Raw genomic sequence first — 24,538 nt, 5'->3', positions numbered from 1 at the left:
ATATAGTGATATATAATTGTACTATATATACCAAATACTATTATTAAATCAAGTTTGCCTTGATACACTGCAGGAGATGAGGGTTACCAACTGCATGCCACCTCACCAAACTCCGAGTTGGTCATTTCAGATACCAGTGTGTTAATTCACAGAAACATAATTAACTTTAGAAATGTTTGCGTGAAATTTTTATTTTTAAAACTTGCATGATAGGCCTATACTTAGGCATAAATAGGTCAAATTAGTTGGTCTTATTTTTCCATGCTTTATATTTTATTAAACCTGAGTTGGAAATCTATTACTTTCCATTCAGTCCATCTTATATTAAAATACTTAAAAAATGTGTCTTGAAGTCACAAAATATAATAAAATATAATAAAAACTAATAGTAGTGTAATTTGATTGATATAGCTCTTTATTTATACATAAGTCTGAAAGTGCTCTCTCGTATAGTACCCCAAAGGATAATTTTGGGTCTGATTTAGGCCTATTTGGTAAACCGATGCCATCTAATCTCGTCTGTCAACAACAGGGTTCGTTGGACCAGTGCACGGATGTATCCCGCAATCTTCTCTAAATATACCGGTTTCTGTATAGTAGTGCATGAGCCAACTGTGTATACACGCGACCTGCGGTTTGTAGAGTAAAACACTGAAGACCTGTTCCACCACCATAACTATTAGGCGAGTGTGTAACTAGAATCGAACCATCGCCGATATGGCTATGACGAGCTTTCCGCAAGACCATACAAAATCAAAATAATTGTTTACATCTAAGTATACAGCATTAAACCAATAGTTGCGAATAAGGTGCTTGCAACTAGATCAGACAAAAGAGAGGACCTTAAGTTGAGTTTATATCAATTGTGATACTTTACATAGTATAAGCATGGTATAAGAGATTTAATATACTCGGAAAAGACTTCCTTTGTGTTGTAAAGAACGTACCGTACACTTTAAAAGTAACAACAATGTAACTCTGATTTAAGCTCATTTCCATAATAGTGTAGGCCTATTGAACGATACTAGAACCACCACAAAGGCATTTGTTGTGAATATGGTCCGTGGTATATATGAAATTCGTTATCTGTGATCTTTTGCCCATTTGTCACTTGTTCATTGGCAACGGGCCTCTTGCCATGTACCTACACACTCTGGTTTTTGGCAACCATTTTTATCCCCCCCCACCACCGTCCTACACACACCCACCCACACACACACATACCAGGGAACAGTGAAATTTCACTGTTCCCTGCACATACACAACGTTCAGACCCATGGTGTACAATAAGCAAATTGCAGAAAAATATGAGGTCATTTTCAACACGAATACTGTATAGATATTAACTTCAGCCATGCCGTGACCTTGGCTGTATTTGGTATTCTTTTGTAGACACTTTTCTCGTTTCAGTAAAGATTTTGAAAAGGAAAAAAGCTTGTATTGAAATTTGGAGGACATTCTTTTCATTTTAGACGTGTGCATAATACAATGTTCATTGAACCCGGCGGTGTAAACGTTGACACATCCTAAACTAGTTATCGATATTGGTTTCCGTCAGAATCTGATTTAGAATAATTTGCTAATACAGGGTCAAATACTACCAGCGTGTATACTATTAGTTAATATAGTTTGCTAATCGTCTGAATGTCCAATCTGTGTGCTGTGCTTTTGATTGGTTACCTCTCTAGTGGAATCCCCAGCTCTGATGACGTGTAAACGGAGCTCATCATAAATTCATATCAAACCAAGATAATGGAACATTCCATTTAGCGACGATGACAGCTAAAGCAAACTGAACTCCACCAATCCAGACATGCATTTTGCACTGGTGTGTACACGGAGACAGTTACAGCTATGAGAAACTATTATAGGCCTACATCGATCGTTTTAATGCGATACACATATTCTGTGTTGCATTGAATTTTAGAAGTTGGTAGGACGGTTTTTCAGGAACGGTTCTTGTATTGTGTTCCCTGGGATTACTTTCGGAGATAAAAACAGATTTGTTGGCCGTTAACTTGTGTTCGCAGCTGTCATTTTGTAACACCAGCGCAGCGAAAATCACAAGCTCAATTTATACCGACAGAGATTAGACGAGTAAAAGTCGGTACCTGGATTAGAGAAACCCCGTCTTTGAAAGTAAGGTAAGTGGTTTTAAATGCATCTTTGATTTTCATCTGATTTTTATTAACGTTAGTTTGATTTAAATTTTTTAGATCATATGTTTCAGGCCTGTATCCAGGGGGATTTTATGGTTCGGGAGAACCCCCTTTTCTAACAAACCCCCCTCTTTTCTGGGGAAACCCCCTCTTTAAATTTCCCAACCCAACTAATACACTGCAGACCCACCCAGACACAGACATTTTCAAACATATCTGCTTTTATAGCATTATTTAGACCTATAAAGCACAAAAATCCTCTTGCTTTGGGGGTTTCGCCTGTGGACCTCACGCCCAGAAAACCCCCTTTGGAAGAATCTGGCTATGGGCCTGTGTTTAGTACATGTTGAAAAAGTCTTTTTTCCTCTTCGTATTCTATACACCCCCACATTTATTCCACCCAATTTTATGATCAAGAACTTTCAACTGTGCCTTCATAGCATTTCGATTTCTTCACATCATTTAGACATTCGATTGCTGTTAGTAGTTCTTTTTACGGTAATGATATTATGAGAACAAATTCGTGGCTCCAAACTTAACCGTATGTTATTGTTAATCATTAGTATTGTAATATAATAGGATCAGGTTATTTGCATGGTGGTAAGTATCAATTCTCTATAGATTTTAGAATACACATAGGGCAGCTCGGTGTTCACGTCATCGGCTCAGCCTATGGTTTACATTTCATAGGATAACTAAAGGGTAGCCCCTACACAAACTGAAATTTTCCATACATTCTTTGACTTCAAATGAACCTACAGTAATTTTTGAGTGGATCGTCAGAAAAAATTGTTTTATTTTTTGGTGACAAAGACTTAAATGATTGTTTTAATACTCTAGGCCTATATAATTTTTACGGATCGCCCTTAAGAAAGATCAGTGGCGCGTGCGTCCTGGCGTTGCCTTTTCCCTAGAATCGCGTCGGACGACGATCGTCGGGCTCAGTGTGTATGGCTTTATTCTGAATGGGGTAGGAGGAAACCTTCCCTCCTCCCCCCATAATAGCTATCGTTATTATAATTGAGATTTTTTTTATTACATAACATTTATAAATACTAAGATACTAAATACTAAGGTACTAAAGACGACAGAGGAGGATCCAGTGGTGGAAAAATGGAAGCTCGCCCCAACCCCGACAGCAGCCAGAAAAATCACCAACCAAGTGTGTAAACATTATGTAGATAAAAGATTAAAATGGCTAAAACTCCGATGCTTAACAATAGGCAAGGGAAGACTTCTAAACTTTCTTCTCTTGATACAGGTTACACCATTCTCAGACCTTGGGTCCTCGATTGCCACTCGCGCCACCCTGGCAAATAAGCTTCCGGATACGCTGCTGGACAACCAACCAACGATAAATTCATAGTAGTTTACCCTTTGGCGGAGGTTGGAACGTATGAGTATCACACTACAGTATTTTGTTTAGGCCGGCAATACTAAAAAAGGGGATCGAAATAAACTAGATGTGTATAAGAGACAGATACTAGAGAGAACAGAAATAGTTAGTCGAAATAAAATAAAACTCGTTATTGTGATTCAGTATTTCGATATTTTATCAAATCACCATCAGAAATGGTTGGATTGAGGGAACTACAATGGCTGTCTCTTATACACATCTAGATGTGTATAAGAGACAGGTCCAACCGCCTACAGTATTTAGGCAGGCTCCAACTTGGGAAAAGTATGTAGACTTCAACTACATATATACACCAATACAGTTAATAAGGAGAATAATATCCGTAGATTTTTCCTGTCAATGCATTACTCAAACATAGCCAGGACTATACAAATACCAGTATTTACGTATAATAGGATACTATACTGTATGCATGACGTAATGATAGTCTTCTTCTTCTCGTGACCTGGTTCTTGATTTTCTTCAGCCATTATAATTTCTTACAGCCTGATTTAATATTGAAGTTTTTAAGCTGTACCACACAGTAAGTTCCAAATAAGAACAAGTGCGTGTATGCCGTGGGGAAGCATATGGTTGGCCCTTCAAGGGACGTTCCCAACGGAGAGGGGAGACCAGTGTTATTGGGCGAGGTTATAATGAAAAATTCTTCCAGAATCTCCAACAATTTAAGAATTTGAAAGGGCTTATCTAATTCGACTTAAAAGTTTCATATTGTACAAATTCCATCCCCAACGACTTGGGTAGAGCTCCCTGACGAGACGTGTAGGGGCGGAGGTTAAGCAGGTCTTTTCTATCCCACAAATGGCACCAACTTTGAGTATGAAACGTGTCGCTATCCACTTTAGAGTATCTTAAAAGTTGGAAGATTTTTTAACAAAGTTGAGGTGGAAGTGAGCAGATATAAGTTAATGATGTGGAGTCTACACGTCTTGTTCTAATACAAATGTATTCTAACAACAGCGATAAATAGCCAACAATCACTGGGTTGGTTAATATAGCCTATCCCTAGCTGGAACCACAAACACATGCATATTGCAGTTAAAATTACAACAACCACACCGACTTCACACGCTCACAGCTGGGCGATCGAATGAAACTCGGTGAACCATGTCAAATACTGTAATATCAATATCGATATTTGTCAGAGAAAAAGTGTGATTGCCTTGAAATGCGACTAGCCTATACGTTTAGGCCTACTAAAAAGAATAATTACATAGGACAATTTCAAATACCGCTTACTATATTTCCTGCCTAATTAACTATCGGTAATAATAAAACCATTGATTTATTTGATTGATTTATTTTATTTTAAATCACAACACTTTAGGCTACAACAATAACATTTATAAATAAGCAAAAAAGAAAACAAAAGGAGAAAGCACAGAGTCATTCTTGTTGATAACGGGAATAACCTCAAATTTACAAGACCTTTTCCATTGCGGTTATTTCAAGAGGAGCTAACTAATAGTCAACTTATTTTAGGATGACCATGTCCATTCGGTCCACCTTCATTCGCGAACGTTGGTTTCGTTTCCAGTCCTACATTGGCCTCATTGTTCTAATACAACTAATCTCCCTTCCTGTTATTCAAAACTAAACACATATTGAGTAGTCAAGCGAACGGCAGCTAGGAGATTAAATGAAAAGAAAACAGAGTTAAGTTCATGCTGATAGGTTCGAAACACAATTTATCCAAAACAGGAACTCACCACAAAGATTGGTGAAACTCTAATCAAACCATCACCCACCTGTAGAAATCTTGGCATTCTTTTTGACAATACCCTTTCAATGGTTCAACATGTGAACGCGGAGATCTGCTCGTTTTTCCCTTCATAACATCAGTCGCATCCGAAAGAATATAGTCACATTGCTGAAATATTCATTCATTCTTTCATAACTTCAAGGCTGATAATTGTAATTCCATTCTGCACGGATTGAACACGTTACTCATCACTAAACTCCAACGTGTCCAGAACAGCGCTGCCCGACTTACAACTCTGAAGAGAAAACAAGATCACATAACTCCAGTCCTGAGGGAACTACAATGGCTACCAATGAAGCAACGTATCATGTACAAGCTAGGGTTGCTCATTTTCAGGGCTCTGCATGAAATTTCACCGGTCTATATCAGCAGGCTTGTGACCCCCCCCCCCCCCCAGCAGGCTTGTGACCCTCCCACAAGCCATCTCGATCAGGTCTCCGCTCGGCTGATCGTTCATTGCTCTCGGAATACAGAACTAATGATCTTTGGGGATCGAGGGCTTTCAAATTTGCAGCTGGAAAAGTCTGGAACCAGCTCCCACAAGACGTCCGAAATTTGTCAACACTTTGTGAGTTCAAGTCTGAACTTAAATTTTTTCTTTTTATTTCTCATTTTGATCAAATACAATAACTGCTTTTCCCCCCTGTCTTTCACTGTCCGGCATTTATTTTTTGGGGCCATTGTCTCGATTACAACTCCTGAGCACCCGGTCGTCTGTGGCAGGGCAAATGTGTTTCCAGTCCCTTTGTTCGAGCCACCTAGGCAGAGGTCCGGGAATGCGCCAGGGTGGTGATGGATGGTGACCCCGAAGAGTATTTGCATCTTATTTTGCCTATCTTTGCTATCTATGTCAGGTCTGTCATAACTAAATATACATAAAAATAAATAAATAATTTAAATAAAATTAATTCAAAATAATAATGCAGAAAAAAGGCTACATGTACACTCTGCAGGTGGAAACGGCGCCTCGAGTAGCTCTACCAACAGATGGATACGTGTTACGCGCCTAATAAGATGACATTATTATTATTATTATTATTATTACTACTATTATTATTATTATTTCAAAATAGAGAATAGGAAAAAATAGAGTATAAAGTAGGTAGGCCTACCGTATCACTAATTTAACTGGGTTAGTTACCCATTTTCCTGTTTTATTCTTTTGCTGATAAAGCAAAGATCCTTTAACTCGAGCTTTGAATTTACAGTTATTATATAATATTTAGAATACAATAAGTCGTTTGAATTTTTATTCAAGTATGTTTTAATTCAGAAATTCAAATAAATATTTAAAAAATAAAAGCACACCTTAAACAACATATTGGAGAAGTTGCACAACGGATCCTGCATTATAGGCATAGGAATTCAAGGCTTTTTACTTTAACGATTGAAAAAGAATTACCTGTGATAGGCCTTTAAATAAGACACGCGATTTCGAAGACGCAGATTGAAAGTAAACAGATATGTTCAAACATCCGTAAAATAAGGGGTAGCCTTTAAGACACATTAGTACTGGCGTACTTAATGAATAATTACAGCAAACTTGAAGTTAGCTATTATCATTTCTATATTTTATTTTATTAATTATCATTTTTACATTTATATAATATATGTAGCACCTATAATTTGCTTTTGTCCGAGCTCATTGAGTACACATGAGAGTCTAAGGCTGTAATCAGCACAGGAGCAGGCAACCTCGTCAGGTGTAAAGAAATGTCTAAAAGAGAGAGAGAGAGAGAGAGAGAGAGAGAGAGAGAGAGAAGAGGGAAAGGAATGCAAAATGCCCAGAGAGGGATTGAAACCCCGACCTCGATGTTAGAGAGCCAACCGTTCTTGTTGTGCAAAACCGCTTCTAAATTAGTACATCGAGAGAAACACACACTCAGCAAGTTTTCTCACCCTACAACACTTGCGCAGGCAGATTCCTTAGCATTATACTACGTATTATATTATATTACCAATACGGTATTGATACAATCCTATTTTGATATTGCAAACCCAAAACGGGAAGAGCTTATCAACGTCAGGTCGTCAGCATAACTAAGGTTATTAAATTTGATGTTCTTCAATTCCATTTTATGAATTTCAAAACTGGGTCAAAAATACCATTATATATTTGCAAGGAAAAGCGAACACAAGTAACAAGTAACTACAAATCAGACATTACCCTATATACTCTGACGGATTCAATTTGAAACAACTGGGAATTTAGACGAGAGAACGCCACCATGTACATTACATCTCTGCAGTGACCTAACACTTATGTGCTCTCGTGCGGCGGTCCACAGGGCCTCGACCCCTAGGGGCCCCGAAGGTGCCTCTACCCATAGGGTCCTCGATCTAGACCCTTACCCAAAAGGGCTTTGTTGATACATAACAGCATAATGTGTCTCAGATCGACTGTAAGACATAGGCTACATCACCCAGTAGCGGATTAAAGAGGGAACTGTCGGCCCGGGTCCCCCTAAATCTAACCAATAAAAATGAACATAAAAGGAAAATTATACTGACATTTTAAGTCTATGAGTGCCATTGCCGGCCATTTAGACGTGCCGTAATCATAAATGTCCTTACTTCAGCCCCAAACATGGTGGGGCTGAGGTGGTATAGATCTGTAAAAGTCCCTCCCTGCCCATGGCGAAGGTCTTTATCTGCCCTCTGCAATTCAAATACCTTGATCTGCAACTGATATCATATCATTTATTCGTCGTTAAAAACAATCTAGAATACAATGACAAATATTAGAAAAACGAGCACATCTAAAACCCCACAATCGAATTGGCAACCGGATCAAAAAGGGGCCCCAGTCTCAGAAAGCCACAGGGCCCACATACCCGTCGTTACGCCGTGCACTGCATCTCTGCTAAATTAAAATTATTTATTAACATGCGTGTTCTATCAATCAACGTCACAAGCCTACAAAATAATGTCCAACCATTAACCCGATCAAATGCTTTTATCGAGAAAGCAGACATAGTGCACTGGACTACGTCCCTAGTCAACAATTCGTACTAAAATAAACACAGGTCTGTCGAGTGATTGCTTCACTTCCCCCTCCCCTCTCCTCCACCCCTCAAGAATACCCCGGGACTACGAATACTGCAAATTGAGCAAGGCTGAGTTGAGGAAGGGCCATGAGGCCATCAATGAAAATCAATAACAACATTTCTATATAATACTGATATAATTGTACTTGGAAGATTAAAATATTTAGGATATTTGTATAATAAACCTTATTTTTATAGGTGTAATTTTGCCCTACCTGACGTGGAAATGTACCGAATACTCAGTACATTTGAAAAAAACTGCGAAAAAAAATATCAAGTTGTTCTCGGGTGGGACTCGAACCCACGATCTCCAGATCACTAGCCTGGCATCATATCTCTAGACCACCGAGCTTGCGCCTGATGGCCAGGGTTGAATTCGAGTCCAAGTAAGCAGACGCAAATCCAGTTATTGTCTATTATTTCATCACGACAATAAAAATTTATCAAACCTTATTTTAAAATCATATTTATGAGGGTGACCTTTTCAGCTATATTCAGGGGCCCTCTTAAATATATCGTCGCTCACATCACGAACTAACACAATCTACTTTGAATCACAGTAGCGCGTCAAAACGAGCGCGTATTGTTTGTCAAGCAATTTTGTATTCTTTACCACACAAAAAGTCCTTAACGACAATAGCGCGTATTTTGACGCGCTTTTTTGATTAGTCATGAGAAAAAGACCTGCTGTCACAGGAATTGAACCCAGGACCCTGAAATCTTAACCACTGAGCTATTCAACTCCACTCAACATCTGCGTATAAGAATTAGTGCAATTATTTATTGTATGTATCGTAGGGCCATACAGGCAGCGAGTGCCCGGCTTCCAATCCCATGGTCCTGGGTTCTATTCTTGTCGTGGTAACAGGAATTTTGCTCACGACCAAAACAATTCCATTCCCTAAACCTCATAGTGAGATGTATAGGTCTTCTGCTTGAAGACCGTCTTGTATGTAATGATTGTCTCTTAGAAAAGTTCGCTGCTTGGCAAATACTCGTCCCTTGTGCCTGAAGTTAAAAGAAAGGGGAAAAAGACAAAATTAAATAAAGTGGACATAGCTTTGTTTTGTCTTACTTATCTTCTTTCATATCCGTACGTTAAAATTGATGTTTATATTTGAATGGTATTCACAAATTGCGATAAGAAGAATGATAGGCCTACTTCAAAACTGCTTAAAAATATGTGCCAGATTTGAGAGATTCGTGTTTTGTGGTAACAGCGGAAGAACGTAATAAGGGTACATCCTAACATTGTCACGTGATGCCTTACGGGATTAATTCACACAGGTATTCTCGTAATAAAGCACAGGTTTAATACTGTAATACAATAGCTTTGAATTTGTTAACCATTTTTCAGTTTGATCCAATGAATGGTAATCATAATACTGATAAGGAATGAAAATAATGATAAAAATGACAATACTGTAATAAGGCCCAATAAAAAAAAAATAGTTTATCACCACCTCCCTCATCACTTTTAGGGAAATTATGATTTTATTTTTTTTTTCAAACGGTCGTTTTTCCATCATTTTTTACTTGAAAAGCTCAGGATTTCTTGCAAATATGTTTACTGGTAAAACAAAATCACATTTTTTTTTTCAATATATTAAATTCCATTCTTATGACTTTTTATATGTGTCCCTAACCATTGATTTACTTGTGACCATCGGTAAAATGGAGACAGGATTAGCAAAAAAAAAAAAAAAAAACTTACTTCCTCATCAGTTTTTATTCTTTGATAGGACAACAACACAACACAACAGTTTCAGAATAGGTAAGTGAGAAGCACATAACATTAATAGAACCCGCTCTTTAAATGACCTGTAAAATTTCAAAACAGGGGAGCGAGGCACTGTGACTGCTACTGGTCACCGCGGGACCCTGCCAAAATTGTCCGATACTTAAGTCTAATTGGTTTTATGTAAGCATATCTTTACTAAATTCGAATTAAGGTGCGTTTGAATAAATGGTGATTAGACACCCCCTCCTCGGGACCCAGTTTCCCTCGAGTTCGGCATTTTACCGTTGATTACTAAGACCTATTTCTACTTAAAGTGTTCTGACTCCTTTTAGGCAAAATATTGGTGTGTCACAAACGCCATAAAAATGGATCCTGAAAGGGAAACAATTGCAAAAGCAACACCTGTACGGAAATGTACCGTAGCTGAGCGGCTTGAAGCTCTATCGAGATTATCAAAATATATTCTCTGAACAGGGCTTAAGAGACAGCAGGCCTACCAACAGCAAAACTGTTTGTTATGAGGACAGGTTCACGAATAGAAAATAAATGAATAATCACATAAGCACCTTGGTCTCATCTCTGGCGATGATACACTTATGCTACATATATTATAATACTATATTATATTAGTATATAATACATATAATAATATTATTATATGTATGCTACATACAATATATTATTGTGTTGCTATATGTAGCATAAGTGTAAAAACTGCACGTTGAATAAGATTATAAAGTCAATAATGTAATGCTATAGGCCTATATAGATACCTCACATCCACATTAAAGTGGGTCCACCCTGATATTGTCCCTCACAGTTTGAAAATCCTGGATACGCATTAGTGGAACTAGCAATGGTAATTGAATATTTTTGCATATCCAGGGGAAAACACATTTTAATTCCTTCACAAGTGTATGCCTATGCATGGTTGGGATTAAAGAACAGACAGCGTACATACTGTTCGAAAATGAATCAATGAATTATTGCAGATGGTTCTAACGTGTGTAGTTCATTCCGGGCCTAATGCAGGCGTTTGCTAAAGCAGAAGTTGAAGTAGGCATATATTGTGGCGTTCACTCTGCAATGCATTCATGGTTAACGTTACGATACTTCAGGCTGAAATAGTATAATATCTTTAAAATACGTGTTACAGAAATATAGACTCTTGCAGGAATCGAACCCACTCACTGCGCGCACCCGACGGTTGTCGGCCGACGCAAATCTATGGAGAACGCAACGCCTCGATGAGCGCGGAACGGATCGTTTTATCGACGATCTATTCGGACTGCCACCGACCATGCACCAACAATCAGCAGACGACGTCGCGTCGTCTTAAGCCGCGGCACTCATTTTTCGGCCGCCTCGATTCTATGTAGAACGCGCAGCGAGACGACGTGCACACAACAGATCGTTGTTTTTAATGACGATTCGTTCAGACTGCCACCAAAATCTGTAGATGACGTCGCATCTTCTGTCGCTCACGAGTTGAATTCGTCGTACGACGCAGTGAGCCCGGCTTAACTCTCACTATGAATTCGTCGGACGACGACATCGACCGTCGGTCGTACGACGAATTAAGTGCCCGCCTTTAAGAGTGCCGTGCTGACGCTTTTTGCCAACTGCACTAAATGGGGGGGGGGGGGGTGGCGCAATTGAGGTACCAGGCTCGCGCGAACTTTGGCGATGAATTTTTACAATTGACTTGTCCAGTACATCATCTGACAAGTACTGTCCACTGCATGGCTCCCATTTTACACATCCATTCATTTTGTTATAATTTATATTTAGAGTGGGTAACCTGCTCAGTAGAAACATACTGTTCTCGATTTGTAATAATTAAATAATTAAATTAAATTAATAAATCAAATATAATGACGTTCTGGAGACGCCTCCCAAACAAACATTGCACACCCCACATCTATTCATAAATCTGTAGGCCTATCACTTACATAGTTATGGCTCCCCACCCCCTCATAAACCCCACTAGATTTGGTGCTGGTGCCCACACTATCCATGAGTTTATCCATGAATATAGGCTTAAGTAAACTATATCTCCATGGGCCTGCATGTGCGCTATGCTAGTTTTGCTGTATCATTGCCATTTGTTGTATTCTAACAATGTTATCATATCTTTTCACAGAACAAACCAACTGTACCGCCGGCAAACAAAATCTCGTAGACGCAGACATACTTTCAAAATCCGGCCACGAAATCCCGTCACGTCATGTGAGACAAAGAAACATGTCATGGTGTTATGGAACTTTTTATGACCAAAGCTTTCACGAGTAGAATATTATCCTTACATACCCACCATTATCCATCATACAGGCCCATACAACGGGTGCAGTGTAATAACTAGTGATTGTAGGCCCTAATAAAAAAAAACAAAATGCATAGTGACGTACAAGAAGTGTGGGTCAAGCTAAACCCGGACGCCGTTGCCGTGTCGAGAATCACTGAGAAGTCAGAAAAGCCAAACAGTTTGAATGAGAAGGTGGGAAGAAGACCATTGCCTGTTGTATCATGGGGATGGCTCATAACACTAGCAGCATTCACGTTACATTTCTTCACGTATGGAACTCTTTTCTCATTTGGCGCAATGTTTGTTCCTCTGCGCGATACATTCAACTCAAGTGAAACTTCTGTTGGTAAGTTATTTTGCTTACTAAATATCATTAAGTTAGTTAGTTCGTAATTTTATTGCCACTTTTTGAATGTGTTAATTGTCGTGTTACATGTCCCGTTATGATAAAGTTCCCCACCCCCAATTCGAGACCCCCTTTGAAACCTGAAAATTTGAGGTGGTCTCACGGTTCGGTCTCCATGTAGAAGTTTAGTGTTAATAGCTTGAATATTTTTTATTTGGCTCTTTAAAAAAGTGATCTCGTATTAGAAGGGTGTCAGAATTAGATGGTCTCCGAATTGCAGGTACACTGTACTTGTTCCGGGATATTCCTAAGAATTTTTTTAGGTAATTCTTCAGGAAATCCAGGGTAGGTAACTAAGTACCGGTAAGTAATCTCAGCTTATCAACGTTGTCTTCCTGTGGATTATTAACATTTTAGGCCAAATAAAATTACTTGGTAGTTTCACGACCGGGATTTGAAATTATTTTTTGATGAGGGTATTTACTATTTGCTATCCTATTATTCTAATTGGTAAACATTATATATGGAGTAAAATGAATATTTGTAATGTAGGCATATTTCTGCCATTTATGTTCCCATCTCTTCTTAGGCTTTATTGTCCATGAAAAAATGAATGTTATTTTTTTTTTTTTTTTTTTTTTTTTTTTTTTTTTTTAATAATAATGCTGCTGGGGCTCAAAAATTTTATGAGGGTGGGGACTTTAAACTAGCCATTAATTTTATTTGGCCCTATAAGATCCAACCACCAAACACGATTCTAAAATTATGAAACATACCGGTACATCATCTGATTAATTAACCTAACTACATACGTACAGTATGCGTTAATGAAGATTACAGACACAATACTGGTAGCCTTTATTCGTAATCGAATTATACACTACTAAATACATTGCACTTTCTTTACCTACAGAAAGTGCAATGCCAGTCGTATGTCTACGCAGATAGGCCTACCATCTAGTTTAGGTTTCTATGCAAAAGAAAAATACGTACAGTATAATCTAGTGTTTATACGTCCGAAAGTTGAAATGGATTACCTTTTATTAATAATCAATAGGTCCGGATTTATAAGGTGCAAACAATTAACAAGGTCTCTAAGCACCAGGTCAGGCAAAGTAAACAAAAGGCAAGGTGAACGCATTGAAAAGCAGAATAAATACAGAGATTTAAAGAACAGATAAACAAGAGAACAGACAATCCTAAAATTAGCCAAAAAAGGAAAAAACCGGACCACAAGAACACTAGGAAGTGCAGGGAACCAAAACGATTGCATCGTTTTCGTGCTGGTTCAGACTGGTGATCAGTTAAGGTCACTATTTTCTATATAAATTTAAAAGTAATTGAATGAACACTGAATGAATATACACTAAACCAAAATACTAAAGGTCCACAGACATTAGTCCTAGTTCTACGCATTGAATATATTATACCCTCATAGAAAATTATTAACCCTATATATATATACCCTCATAGAAAATTATTAACAAATGATCAATTGAATCATTAAATAGCTAATTAATTAACTTTCAATGATACCCAGATGGAGAGCATAAGGAAACAAAACGATATCGCTTATGCGTCTGTTAATTCGCGAATATTCATTTTTCATTCTATTTTCATTTGAATATAATAATAACTTAGACCTACTTAGATACGGCAAGCAATTCATTTCAGCTCAACATAGTTACAGGATAACTCTCCATGCTTTAACCCTACTTGCCACAGGCGGCAGCGAGGGTCGCGAACTAAAAGTATTGTCACCTCTAATCTCGTAAATGTGAAGTAAAATATACTGTATGGTATAAAGAAACCAAATAGTATACCAAAAAGCGTAAATAAAATCCAATACAAAGCAATTCCAATGGGGTAATAATGGGAAGCGCTCTTAGACTTATTTACCTGCATTCGAGTGATTTATAAGTATCGGCCTAATTCTTTGTATAGGCCCATCATTAATCGTACTTCTAGAATGATCTTACTCTGTTTTAAGCCAAAACTTTAGGCTTAATCAACATTCGGCTTTCATATTAAGTTGCCAACAATTGACATAAAAATAAACATGGGCATCCGTTTGACTGATCATGAATGTGGTTCGTTATTATGCAGTGATTCTCATATAAATAGTCCGTAAATTAAGGGTGATTATGTGTTTTTTTTTTTTTTTTTTTTGTGGCAGTCAAAGTAGAGTCGGAGTCACCTTAATTCGGCCTCCCTTCTGTGTGTGGTATTCTTTGTAAAGTTCTCCGGATTAAATTTCCTAATAAATGTAGAACCAAATTTCATGTCGGGGGTTAAATTCATGGTGTGGTACGGGGACCGAATTTAAATGAAATTTCTTGGGTCTTATTCTTTACTCTTCAAACGCAGTACATAGGCACAGCGGCCTACATAATAGTAGACCTACGAAATAGTATGGAGGGGGATTGTTTGTTCTATTGTAAAAGCGATTTGCATAACAGGCCTAGCTTTAGAGGACAGGCTGTGTTTGTCAATAGGCAAGGACTTAGAATATCTAAAGCACAACGACATGTTGTGTTGCTGGTTTCACGAATCAATTTACTCGAACAATATGTATGCCTAATATATTTTACCATGGAGGAGTTTAGTTTAAAATCATTCCTCCATGTGGAGTTGAATAGCTTTATGGTTAGGATGCTTGCCTTCTAATCCCAGGGTCCTGGGTTAAATTCCTGTAACCGCAGGACTTTTTCTCACGACCAAAACAACTCCACTCCGTAAGCCTCATAAAGAGACTTAATTCGCTGATAAAGCATCACGTTATTTCATTTATTTAGAGGGCCCCTGAATATCAGCCGACCTTCTAGGATACGCTACAAGGGTCACCTTCTAAATAGTGTATAAAAAATGATTTTACCAAATACAGGATGGATGAAGAGAGAATAGCCACTAAATTACAGACTGTACTGATATGATCATGATTACATATCTTATATCGGTAACTATGGTTTCACACTCTCAAAATACAAGGACTTAAATACTTTTCCCTACAAGTTAAAGTTTTATCACAGTATAAACAATTTCATTAAAACGTACACTTAATCCGCCATTAAAGCAATTCTTATTAAGCTGAGATACAGTGTAGGCCTCAGTAAATATTGTTAGATAAACATTGAAAATAAAAATACAAAATTGCATAATAAAGAATCTCTCAAGTTAGCCTATTAAATTATGTTATTAAACCTATGGCAATATGGCAGGTTAAAGAAAAAGGCCTGCCAAGGATGTGCCTCTTACGCCTATTTTGTCAACAAGAAAAGCATTCCATTAACCTGGACCCCTGTACCAGTGGGAATCTCTTTGCAATGTCATTACTGGTTTTAAATGTAAAGTTTCTTTTTTTTTTCTTTTTTTTTTTGCGATATTTCAATTTAAGTTTTTATTTGATGGTTGAGCATAAATGTTATATTATGCCTACTACATACGAATTGTTTAATATTATGTTGTATTTTGATTTTTGAGTGCCTCTTTGGAAAGCCATTCTCGTTATTTATCTCATATAAAGCAATTTAAAAAAATGTAAAAGATATTATAAAACACTATTTCGAACAATGAAACAGACTCTAAATCGCTTGTGACGTTTGAGAGACCAATCAATAATATGCAGAGTTCAAATATATTAATCTATTGAACAGATATGATGTTTGTGTACTCTATTTCAACGACTGTAGACCAGTGTCTGCTATGTTGCCGAAAATGTGTGATGAGTTGGTTTCATGTCCTTGCAAAAGTTGTGAAATTTCTTTAAAAATGACAGTGTGTATCGAAAGTGAAGATATATGTGTGCTTGTGTTGGTAAGTCAGTGTTAAGTGTTGGAAAAATATGGTAGGCCTACTACTGATTGTTATTAGGCCTAGATTTTGTGGAAATAAAACTTGAAGATCAGCAGGAATGGAGAATGTGAAATTTGTGTACAACAATGGAAGCAGAATGGCTGTCTATGGTGGAAAATGGACACAACACCAAGCTAGTGAAGATTCTTACAGGGGGGTTGCTTTTCTAGATAAAATCATCCTCGGCTTTGATTGGATTGGAATTCGTTGGTGTGAAATACATCAATGATAAGAAAGAGGTACCTATTCCAATATACTCCACTCCAATATGTGACTGCTCCCTTCTCCAATCGACTGCAGACATATTGAAAACAGACCAGAAACCTCTCTTGAAATAGGTTTAGATCACAGATCATTCTGACATCTTATTCAAGCCTCATGTTATGTATATAGCAGATCTACGGTTAAAGATCACTAGTACTACCGTTCCATGACAGGGTCCAAAAACGTTTTTTGTACCATTTTTGGTTGATTTTCTGCAAATACCGTAATTTTACAGCTTTCTCCATTTCGGCTGATGTTGATATGTAGAAACTGGGCGGAATTACGTTAAGTTCGAGTCATTTTGTGAATTGGAGTTCTCTTTTTATTGGTTAGGGGTAACTCCTGTAACAAAACAGCTTTGTCAAAAACGTGACTTTTTACATTTGGGTTCTTTTTTAAACCTCTTTTTTCACGGAGTAATTTTCTGAGGTTACTGGTTCTGGGATACAACCAGGCTAAGGAAAGTCTATATAAAAATAATGAAATACCTAACTTGCAACACATTAAGTTAGTCACTATAATAGACCTAGTAACAATATTATGTTCCCAATGTTTCAGATTGTTTGAGATGAGCTGCTGATACGAATATTACAACTTGTTCACATTTTTGAGCACTGCTATTATTTATCTATTTGATTATTGTCATTTATCTATTTATTATTATATATATGATTATTATATTTGTTATTACAGGTACATGTTTTAATCTTGCAGGTTGGGTAGGATCGATAAGTCAAGGTCTGGGCGGTTTGCTGTCACCGTTTGCTGGGCTTATGTTCGAATTCATCGGCTTCCGATTCACGACGTTTATTGGAATCAGTCTCTGCGCCGGAAGTCTCGTTCTGTCGTCGTTCGTTACATCAATACCGTATATGTTCGTCACATTCGGCTTGCTGTTCGGCACCGGTACTGCTTTAGTGTTTAATACAAGCGTAAACGCCGTTGCGGCATACTTTCAAGGGAGGTCGGCAGCTGCCAGTGGTATTGCGTTATGTGGGATGACAGTAGGTGTGTATATCGTGCCGTGTTTCAATATGCATCAATGAACACGGTGGCAAGTCGTGAAATAATGGAACACCGTTAATTGCCTGCATCAGTCTAGGTGCGTTGCTGATTACGCAACTGAAGTCAGAACGGCGAACAAATTTCACGACTTAGTATGCCTATATTTATATAATTAACTCGATTTCATTATGTATATACCTGTGTTTATTATATTAGGCAATATTATCATTATTGATATTATTTTGCCCATAATATATCGCTCTTGCTGTTGTTGCTGCTGTTTTATTTTAAGACGTGATGATAATCATTCAGTGTTATCCTATTGCACCAAAGATTCAATTATTTGCCTATTATTTTTTTATATAACATTTCAATGATTCTGTATATAACATTTTAATGTAATTATCTTCTTGCCGTTATAGTTTGTCTGTATTATTTTTTTTTATCATTATCTGTGTTACTATTTGGTCTATTATTCTATTTTTCAGGAACGCTTACTTTAAATTCATTTCTTGGGGTGCTAATTATCAACTTTGGTTGGAGGAACATGCTGCGGATCTTAGCCGGTGCGCTCGTGATTACGTGCTTCCCATCATGCTTAGCGTTCAAAGAACCTAGTCACGACATTCTGGCAGCTACCAAGGAGATGGAGGCAGATGAAGACGATCTTTCCAAAGGTCGCGATGTCTGGAAATACGTCAGAATTTTCATGACAGTAGATATGCTACTCTTGTTTTCTGCAGTGACGATATATTCCATAGCCTGTGCTTTCCACTATATTAATCTTGTGAGTGTTGCATACGTAGCATTCCCGCATATTGAATCATATTATTCATAAAAACAATTCTGCTTTGACTGACATGGTTGGCTTACATAGGCTAATACAATTTATGAACAAGCCTCACATCGTTTAATCAAGTAATTTATAATTTATTAGTGTATAAAAATATGATATTTATATATTAAGGTTAATTATTACACTGTCTGTTATTTACATCAAATCCTTGAGCACATATACATCCGCAAATACATACTTGTGCAGTATACCTACCACGTGCTTAAGTGATGATTTAGAGTGCTATCTATCACAAATGACTCAAACCGGGTAGATACTGCGTTGTAGGACCATCGGCTGACAAATCTATCTCCGTTCCCTGTGAGCGCTAGAAAACGCGATGTCGTCTGCTGATTGTCGGTGGAAATCGTTATTTAACAAAAAAAATCCATTGCGCACGCGTCGTCACGTTGCGCTCTGGAATTTTTGTTTAGGCCTAAAATTAAATATATTATATCATTTCATTTCAGATAAGTTTTATGTATTCAATAGGTATCAACGAATCCAGTGGATGTTTAGTGGTTACAATACTCGGGGCAGCGGATGGATTAGGAAGGCTACTTTCGTCCGTTGTTGGTGATCGTCTGCCGTGTTCCCGCCTTTACACATTAGTCGTCGCTTGTGTTGTTGGTGCTATTCCAACGTTTTGTCTAGTATTTATTGAAACTTTCGGATTAATGGTTGTTTATGCAATAAGTAAGTTAATGATTATTTTATTTTCATGAATATGGATTTTTTAATTTCAATTCAGAATAATAATTATTACGTTCTTTATTGTTATTTATTATCATCATTTACATCATCAGTGTCGATTCCTTTGTCTTTGTCACCACATTGTCATTTTTACTATTGTTCTTGATATTATTGTTATTGCTATTCTTACTTTTACGTGTATTGACATTGCTTATTGTTATTGGCAAGGTTATTGTTAATATTACTATTTATATATTCTACAAATGTCATTATTATTATATATATTGAACCTATACTCCATAACCGTCACTTTAAAAAAATAATAAAATATGAGACCCAGAGGTGATGATAGCACATTAATTCCAAGATACCGTATTTATTCAAATAAACGCCCCGTTTTGAATAAACGCCCCCTCAGAGCCTCATTTGGGATAAACGCCTTCCTAATAAACGCCCCCTAAATGACTGTAAGCAAATACATAACATAATTCTCAACACATTCTATTATGTTTTACTCTATTAGAATTATATTTTTTTTTATAACTTGGTTGGGATAAGTCTTTACATGGAGGTATTTTAGTACTTTAATACCTCCATGTCTTTATGATCACGCAATAACATATTTTGATGGTAATTACGTGCTAAGTTCCCCATTTACAGTGAAATTAAGGGGCGTATATTTGAGTTTATATATGTATCCATTTTACACTTAATAAATTAGGTCCCGTCTCCCTCGAATAAACGCATCCTATAAAAAAAATACGCGCCGGGGAGTTTATTCGAATAAATACGGTATACTAAAATAGTGTTACCGTATGTAATAATTATTGTTTTCATTTTTGTATGCTTATCAGTTCTTGGCATTTCACGTGGTGTAATATTTACTATGCAATATCCGGTTGCCTTGGAAACGTTCGGAGTAAGAAGAGGTGTTGAAGCTCTAACAAATGTAATCCTAGCTATGGGTCTAGGTACACTTCTCGGGAGCTCCGTTGGGGGTAAGTGATTTTGCTATATAAAACCAATGAGTTCGTACACCGTACCACATACGAATGTTTATGACCCCATTTGAAGTCTTGTTTCGTATAGTCGCACATAGGCCTACACACTGCTACATACAACGGCCGTAGACCTATCTGATCCCTCTACAAACTTGGCGAGGCCTTGACGGCGTTTTCTGATCGTCAATGGCAGGCTGAGCGGGATAGCAATTAACAACGATCTTTGCGCGCGCCTTGTCGCGTTGCGTTCATGTCTCGGCCGACGACCGTCGGTGAGTCGGCTTCAAGTAACGTTTCGACATTGAATCGTAAAAATATATTGAAGTTTATATAATTTTTTTAGATTGATATCACCAATATATTTTTCTTTTGGATTTTGAGTTCACTTAAATCTGATGCTGTGATTCTTATTTTTCGTCTTGCAGGTATGAGCTTCGATCGGACTGGTTCCTACGAAACGTCTTTCTATATATGTGGCGGTCAGTTATCGTTTGCTGCCACTTTAGTTCTAATTCTCATATATTATAGGAAGGTTAAGGAGCGGCGTGGTGAAACGCGTTACGTGCATCAAACGATTAACACAAATCCTTACCTGAAACGCTCTGTTCTCTACACGTACGTGTCAGTAGTGTAGCAAATCGATTTGTATTGTTTGTGTGTTGATGAAACGGTATAAAAATGTATTATCACATGGAATTCTGTAGCCCTTACTCCCTACTGGTAGTTTAACCTGGACACGACGGCTCGGGCTAGTTGGAACGAAAAGAAACAATGCGTCAAGTCACACAGTTCTATAACGACGCGACCGTGTATTGTTAATCAAGTAGACATATTTTACCTTACCGACGAAGTAACAGCGAGACCTACAATGTCAAATGACAACGCCTAATTTAAAAACTGCACCCTTTCAAAATAATTACAAGCCAAAGGACCCCATAAAACAAAGGACTTCAAAAACGTTACCTTCACCCCATCTCGATTATTGAGTTGCATCCGCATTATAATCATAACTGCTTAATTATATTTCGATAGATTTCATTTTAATGAGGTTGAATGCCCGAAATTGGGTTCGCTGTACTGTAGTTATTCGTGGTGTTGAGGTTTATATAGGGTTGTAAATTAGTGCATTTGTACACAATACTTTTTGTAAATGCATTCCCTCTGTGTTCGGAAGGTGTTCGCCTAAAAGCGAATTTGTAGTATTTGTATTTACGACATTAATTGCAGCGCCAAGACGAACAGCCCCGAGGACGGCCATCTTGGTTATATTTGTAGTATGGAAAATACGATAAAAATCATAAATCGGTAATTAAATAGCCTAGGCCATGTAGGCGCAACAATTTTTATGAAATTGTTCGTATAAAATTAGCAATTTAAATTTAATTTAAATATAGCAAATTAGGCCAGGCAAATTATCACATTTTTCTTAAGTATAACAAATCTTAAGGCATAATATGGAAAGGTCGTGATTCAATAAGAACGCGCAACCGTAGATCAACCATTGTAGAAATTATACAAGGCAATATTTTTTAAAGTAAAACCAGACGAAGATAATTATATAAATAATATAAAAAAGATAAGTATAAAAAATATAGAAAAAAAAACATTTAATTTTATTTATTCTATGGCCTACTGGTATAGATGTTTATGACCTTAGACGAGTAACGGCAAACCTCTAGTTAATAGACCATGCATTAAAGGATAATTTAAAGTTTGGTGTTTTCAGTGTAATTGTTGTACTTATACGTGAAGTCTCCGACGCAATCGGGAAGGCTCCCGATGGCGACCCGGCCGACCAATGAATCACCGGAAGCTATCGACGATTGCGCAGGGGCGGATTTAGGGGGGGGGCGGCCCGGCCCCGGCCCCCCCTTTTGGGAGGTAAAAAAAAGAAAAAAAAGAACAAAAAAGAGAGAAAAAGAAAAAAATGATAGCCCAGAATGCCTCAAATGTTATGTTCGGGCGTGTAGAACACAAAAATTTCGCGGAGCCATGCCCCGGACCACCTACAACAGTGTTGTCTCAATCGGCCCAACTTTCGGCCCCCCTTCCGACCCCCCCTTTTGGACATTTATGGATCCGCCCCTGATTGCGTGTAGTGATTGTATGGAAAACCAAGCTTTTGAGAGGTTCTACGCCTCAACTATTATAACCTAGGCAATAATTTAATGGTCTATTGCACCAAAGATTCTTTAAATTTACCACAATGCTGTACGATCTATCCCATTGTGTTCATGTGTTTATCAATTTCCGCAGAATTCTTATTACAGTACTTATTTCAACTCTATTCAGGCATACGCCAAGGATAGTCAATAGTGAACTTATGACTGTCCTATTTATGATGGCAATCCTTTTTACAAAAAAAAACACAATAAAAGATGCTCTACTTTGTAAACTAAATCTTATTATGAAGCTTTGAGAGTGGAGTTGTTTTGGTTGTGAGCAAAATACCTGCAACATTACCAATTTATATTAAGATAATAGGAATTACACAGGGCTAGTTTTAATTCAGATGGTAGGGGAAATGCTGTGATATAAAAGATAGTTGAGAAAATATAAAGTAATAATGATTACACTATCGACAATAGGCCTACCTCCTCTCCCTCCCCCCCTCCCCCTCCCTCTCCCCCTTCCCCTCTCTCTCTCTCTCTCTCTTCACGTATGGTACAGTATATCCCAACGATGATACGAATTTTTGTTCCATTATTCTGTCATATGTCAATTCCAATTGACGTCCATTGTTAAGGAGAGTAGATTTCGTTTACATTTAAAATTTGAATAATACTGAATAGTCTCGTTTACCCAACTGTCAATATTTAAAATGCGTGAATGCGTTAAAAGTGCGACTTAATGCGTTTGGAATGCGTGTGGTAATGCGTTTACAATACGTGTCATACATCTTCTATAACCTCTCAATTTATGTAGACATTGCCAATTTTTAAATAAATATATGGATACACACAAACGTAAATAGTGTCCTAATGATATCTGATCACTCGAACCATAGATAACTGGGGAGGTACAGTATTACATAAATAACAACTTCATACCCAAATCAAATGTGTTGATGAATAACGCGTATCATCTATTTTGAAATAATTTAACACTGTTGACTGAAATTTCAACTGGGTATGAAAGAAGGGATGGTGACCATAAAAATCCTACTTAGGCTTATCCTAGTCTACTCAAGCTGTTGTCAAAACAGGTGGCAGCCATTGGACACATTGGCGGTAGAACATGTCTATACGGTATTGATGGGTAAGGAACTATCACCATACCTTAGTGTGAACAAAAAAAAAAAAAAAAAAAAAACCCTACAGTATTCGAGACGAGTAACGGTGTTACAGCCTATGTGGTAGACAGAGGAAAGTATCACCGTTTTCACCGGCTTGGAGTACTGTTATTGTTAGTCCACTCATCGCAAGCAATGAACGTCATGTTTGACGGATGCCGGCACTATACAAATCACCCCAGTTATTATTATACCAATATAGATATTTATTTATTTAGTTTATTTATTAAACAGAAAATTTATTTAAAACTATTAAAGCGTTTATATATTATGTCATGTAAATACAATTCTAACAATATTTTTATATGTATAATCTTTAACGACTAGACCCTATGGGATAATACAAACTCATTATTGATTTACCTTATTGTATAATAACAATTTTTACTTAAGACATGGATAATTTGTCACTGTCGGGTTTTACGTGTTTTTTTTTTTTTTTTTTTTTTTTTTTTTTTTTTTTTTTTCTTATAATACGTGAATTTGTTTTGCCACTGCACTGGGAATTGAGATATTAAACGAATAATCAATTTGTATGTATATGTCGTTGTATTTATTGTGTACAATTTGTTGTGTATTTCCTTGGTTTATCTCTATGAGGAAAAATATATTATTAAATGAACACTTGATATCCGTAATGGTCTATTAGATATTTAATTGGCACTTCTGAGCCTATCTGTCGGTTTCAAAATTGCCAAACTGAAACCTAAAATTGTGCAATAAAAGTAATGTAAACCAATAAAAAATGAAAAAAGTCCAGCTCCCATAAAACAACAATATGAATACACGCAAAACACATGCGTTTGTGGGACAGCCATG

At 37.2% G+C, this 24,538-nt stretch overlaps 1 protein-coding gene across 1 annotated transcript; it reads left to right on the top strand.

The window, feature by feature from the left end:
* The first annotated feature begins 1,500 nt into the window (after positions 1-1,500).
* Positions 1,501-23,739, top strand: LOC117119226 (monocarboxylate transporter 13-like). The gene is made up of 7 exons (XM_033264032.1): positions 1,501-2,144; positions 12,270-12,777; positions 17,608-17,901; positions 18,387-18,685; positions 19,204-19,429; positions 20,281-20,424; positions 20,853-23,739. The coding sequence occupies exons 2-7, from the start codon at positions 12,519-12,521 to the stop codon at positions 21,059-21,061; spliced, it is 1,431 nt and encodes a 476-aa protein (XP_033119923.1). The 5' UTR covers positions 1,501-2,144; positions 12,270-12,518; the 3' UTR covers positions 21,062-23,739.
* Positions 23,740-24,538: the final 799 nt, after the last annotated feature.

Source organism: Anneissia japonica, unplaced genomic scaffold (assembly GCF_011630105.1).
Source record: "Anneissia japonica isolate Jap-2015-1 unplaced genomic scaffold, ASM1163010v1 scaffold2692_len624387_cov171, whole genome shotgun sequence".
NCBI classification, from domain to species: Eukaryota; Metazoa; Echinodermata; class Crinoidea; order Comatulida; family Comatulidae; genus Anneissia; species Anneissia japonica.
This window is presented reverse-complemented; position numbering and strand designations above follow the sequence as displayed.

Coding starts and splice junctions, on each gene's coding strand:
- LOC117119226 (XM_033264032.1), top strand. CDS start 12,519: ATGCATAGTGACGTACAAGAAGTGTGGGTCAAGCTAAACCCGGACGCC. Junction 17,902..18,386: donor GTTATGTGGGATGACAGTAG/GTGTGTATATCG, acceptor TCTATTTTTCAG/GAACGCTTACTTTAAATTCA. Junction 19,430..20,280: donor AATGGTTGTTTATGCAATAA/GTAAGTTAATGA, acceptor TATGCTTATCAG/TTCTTGGCATTTCACGTGGT.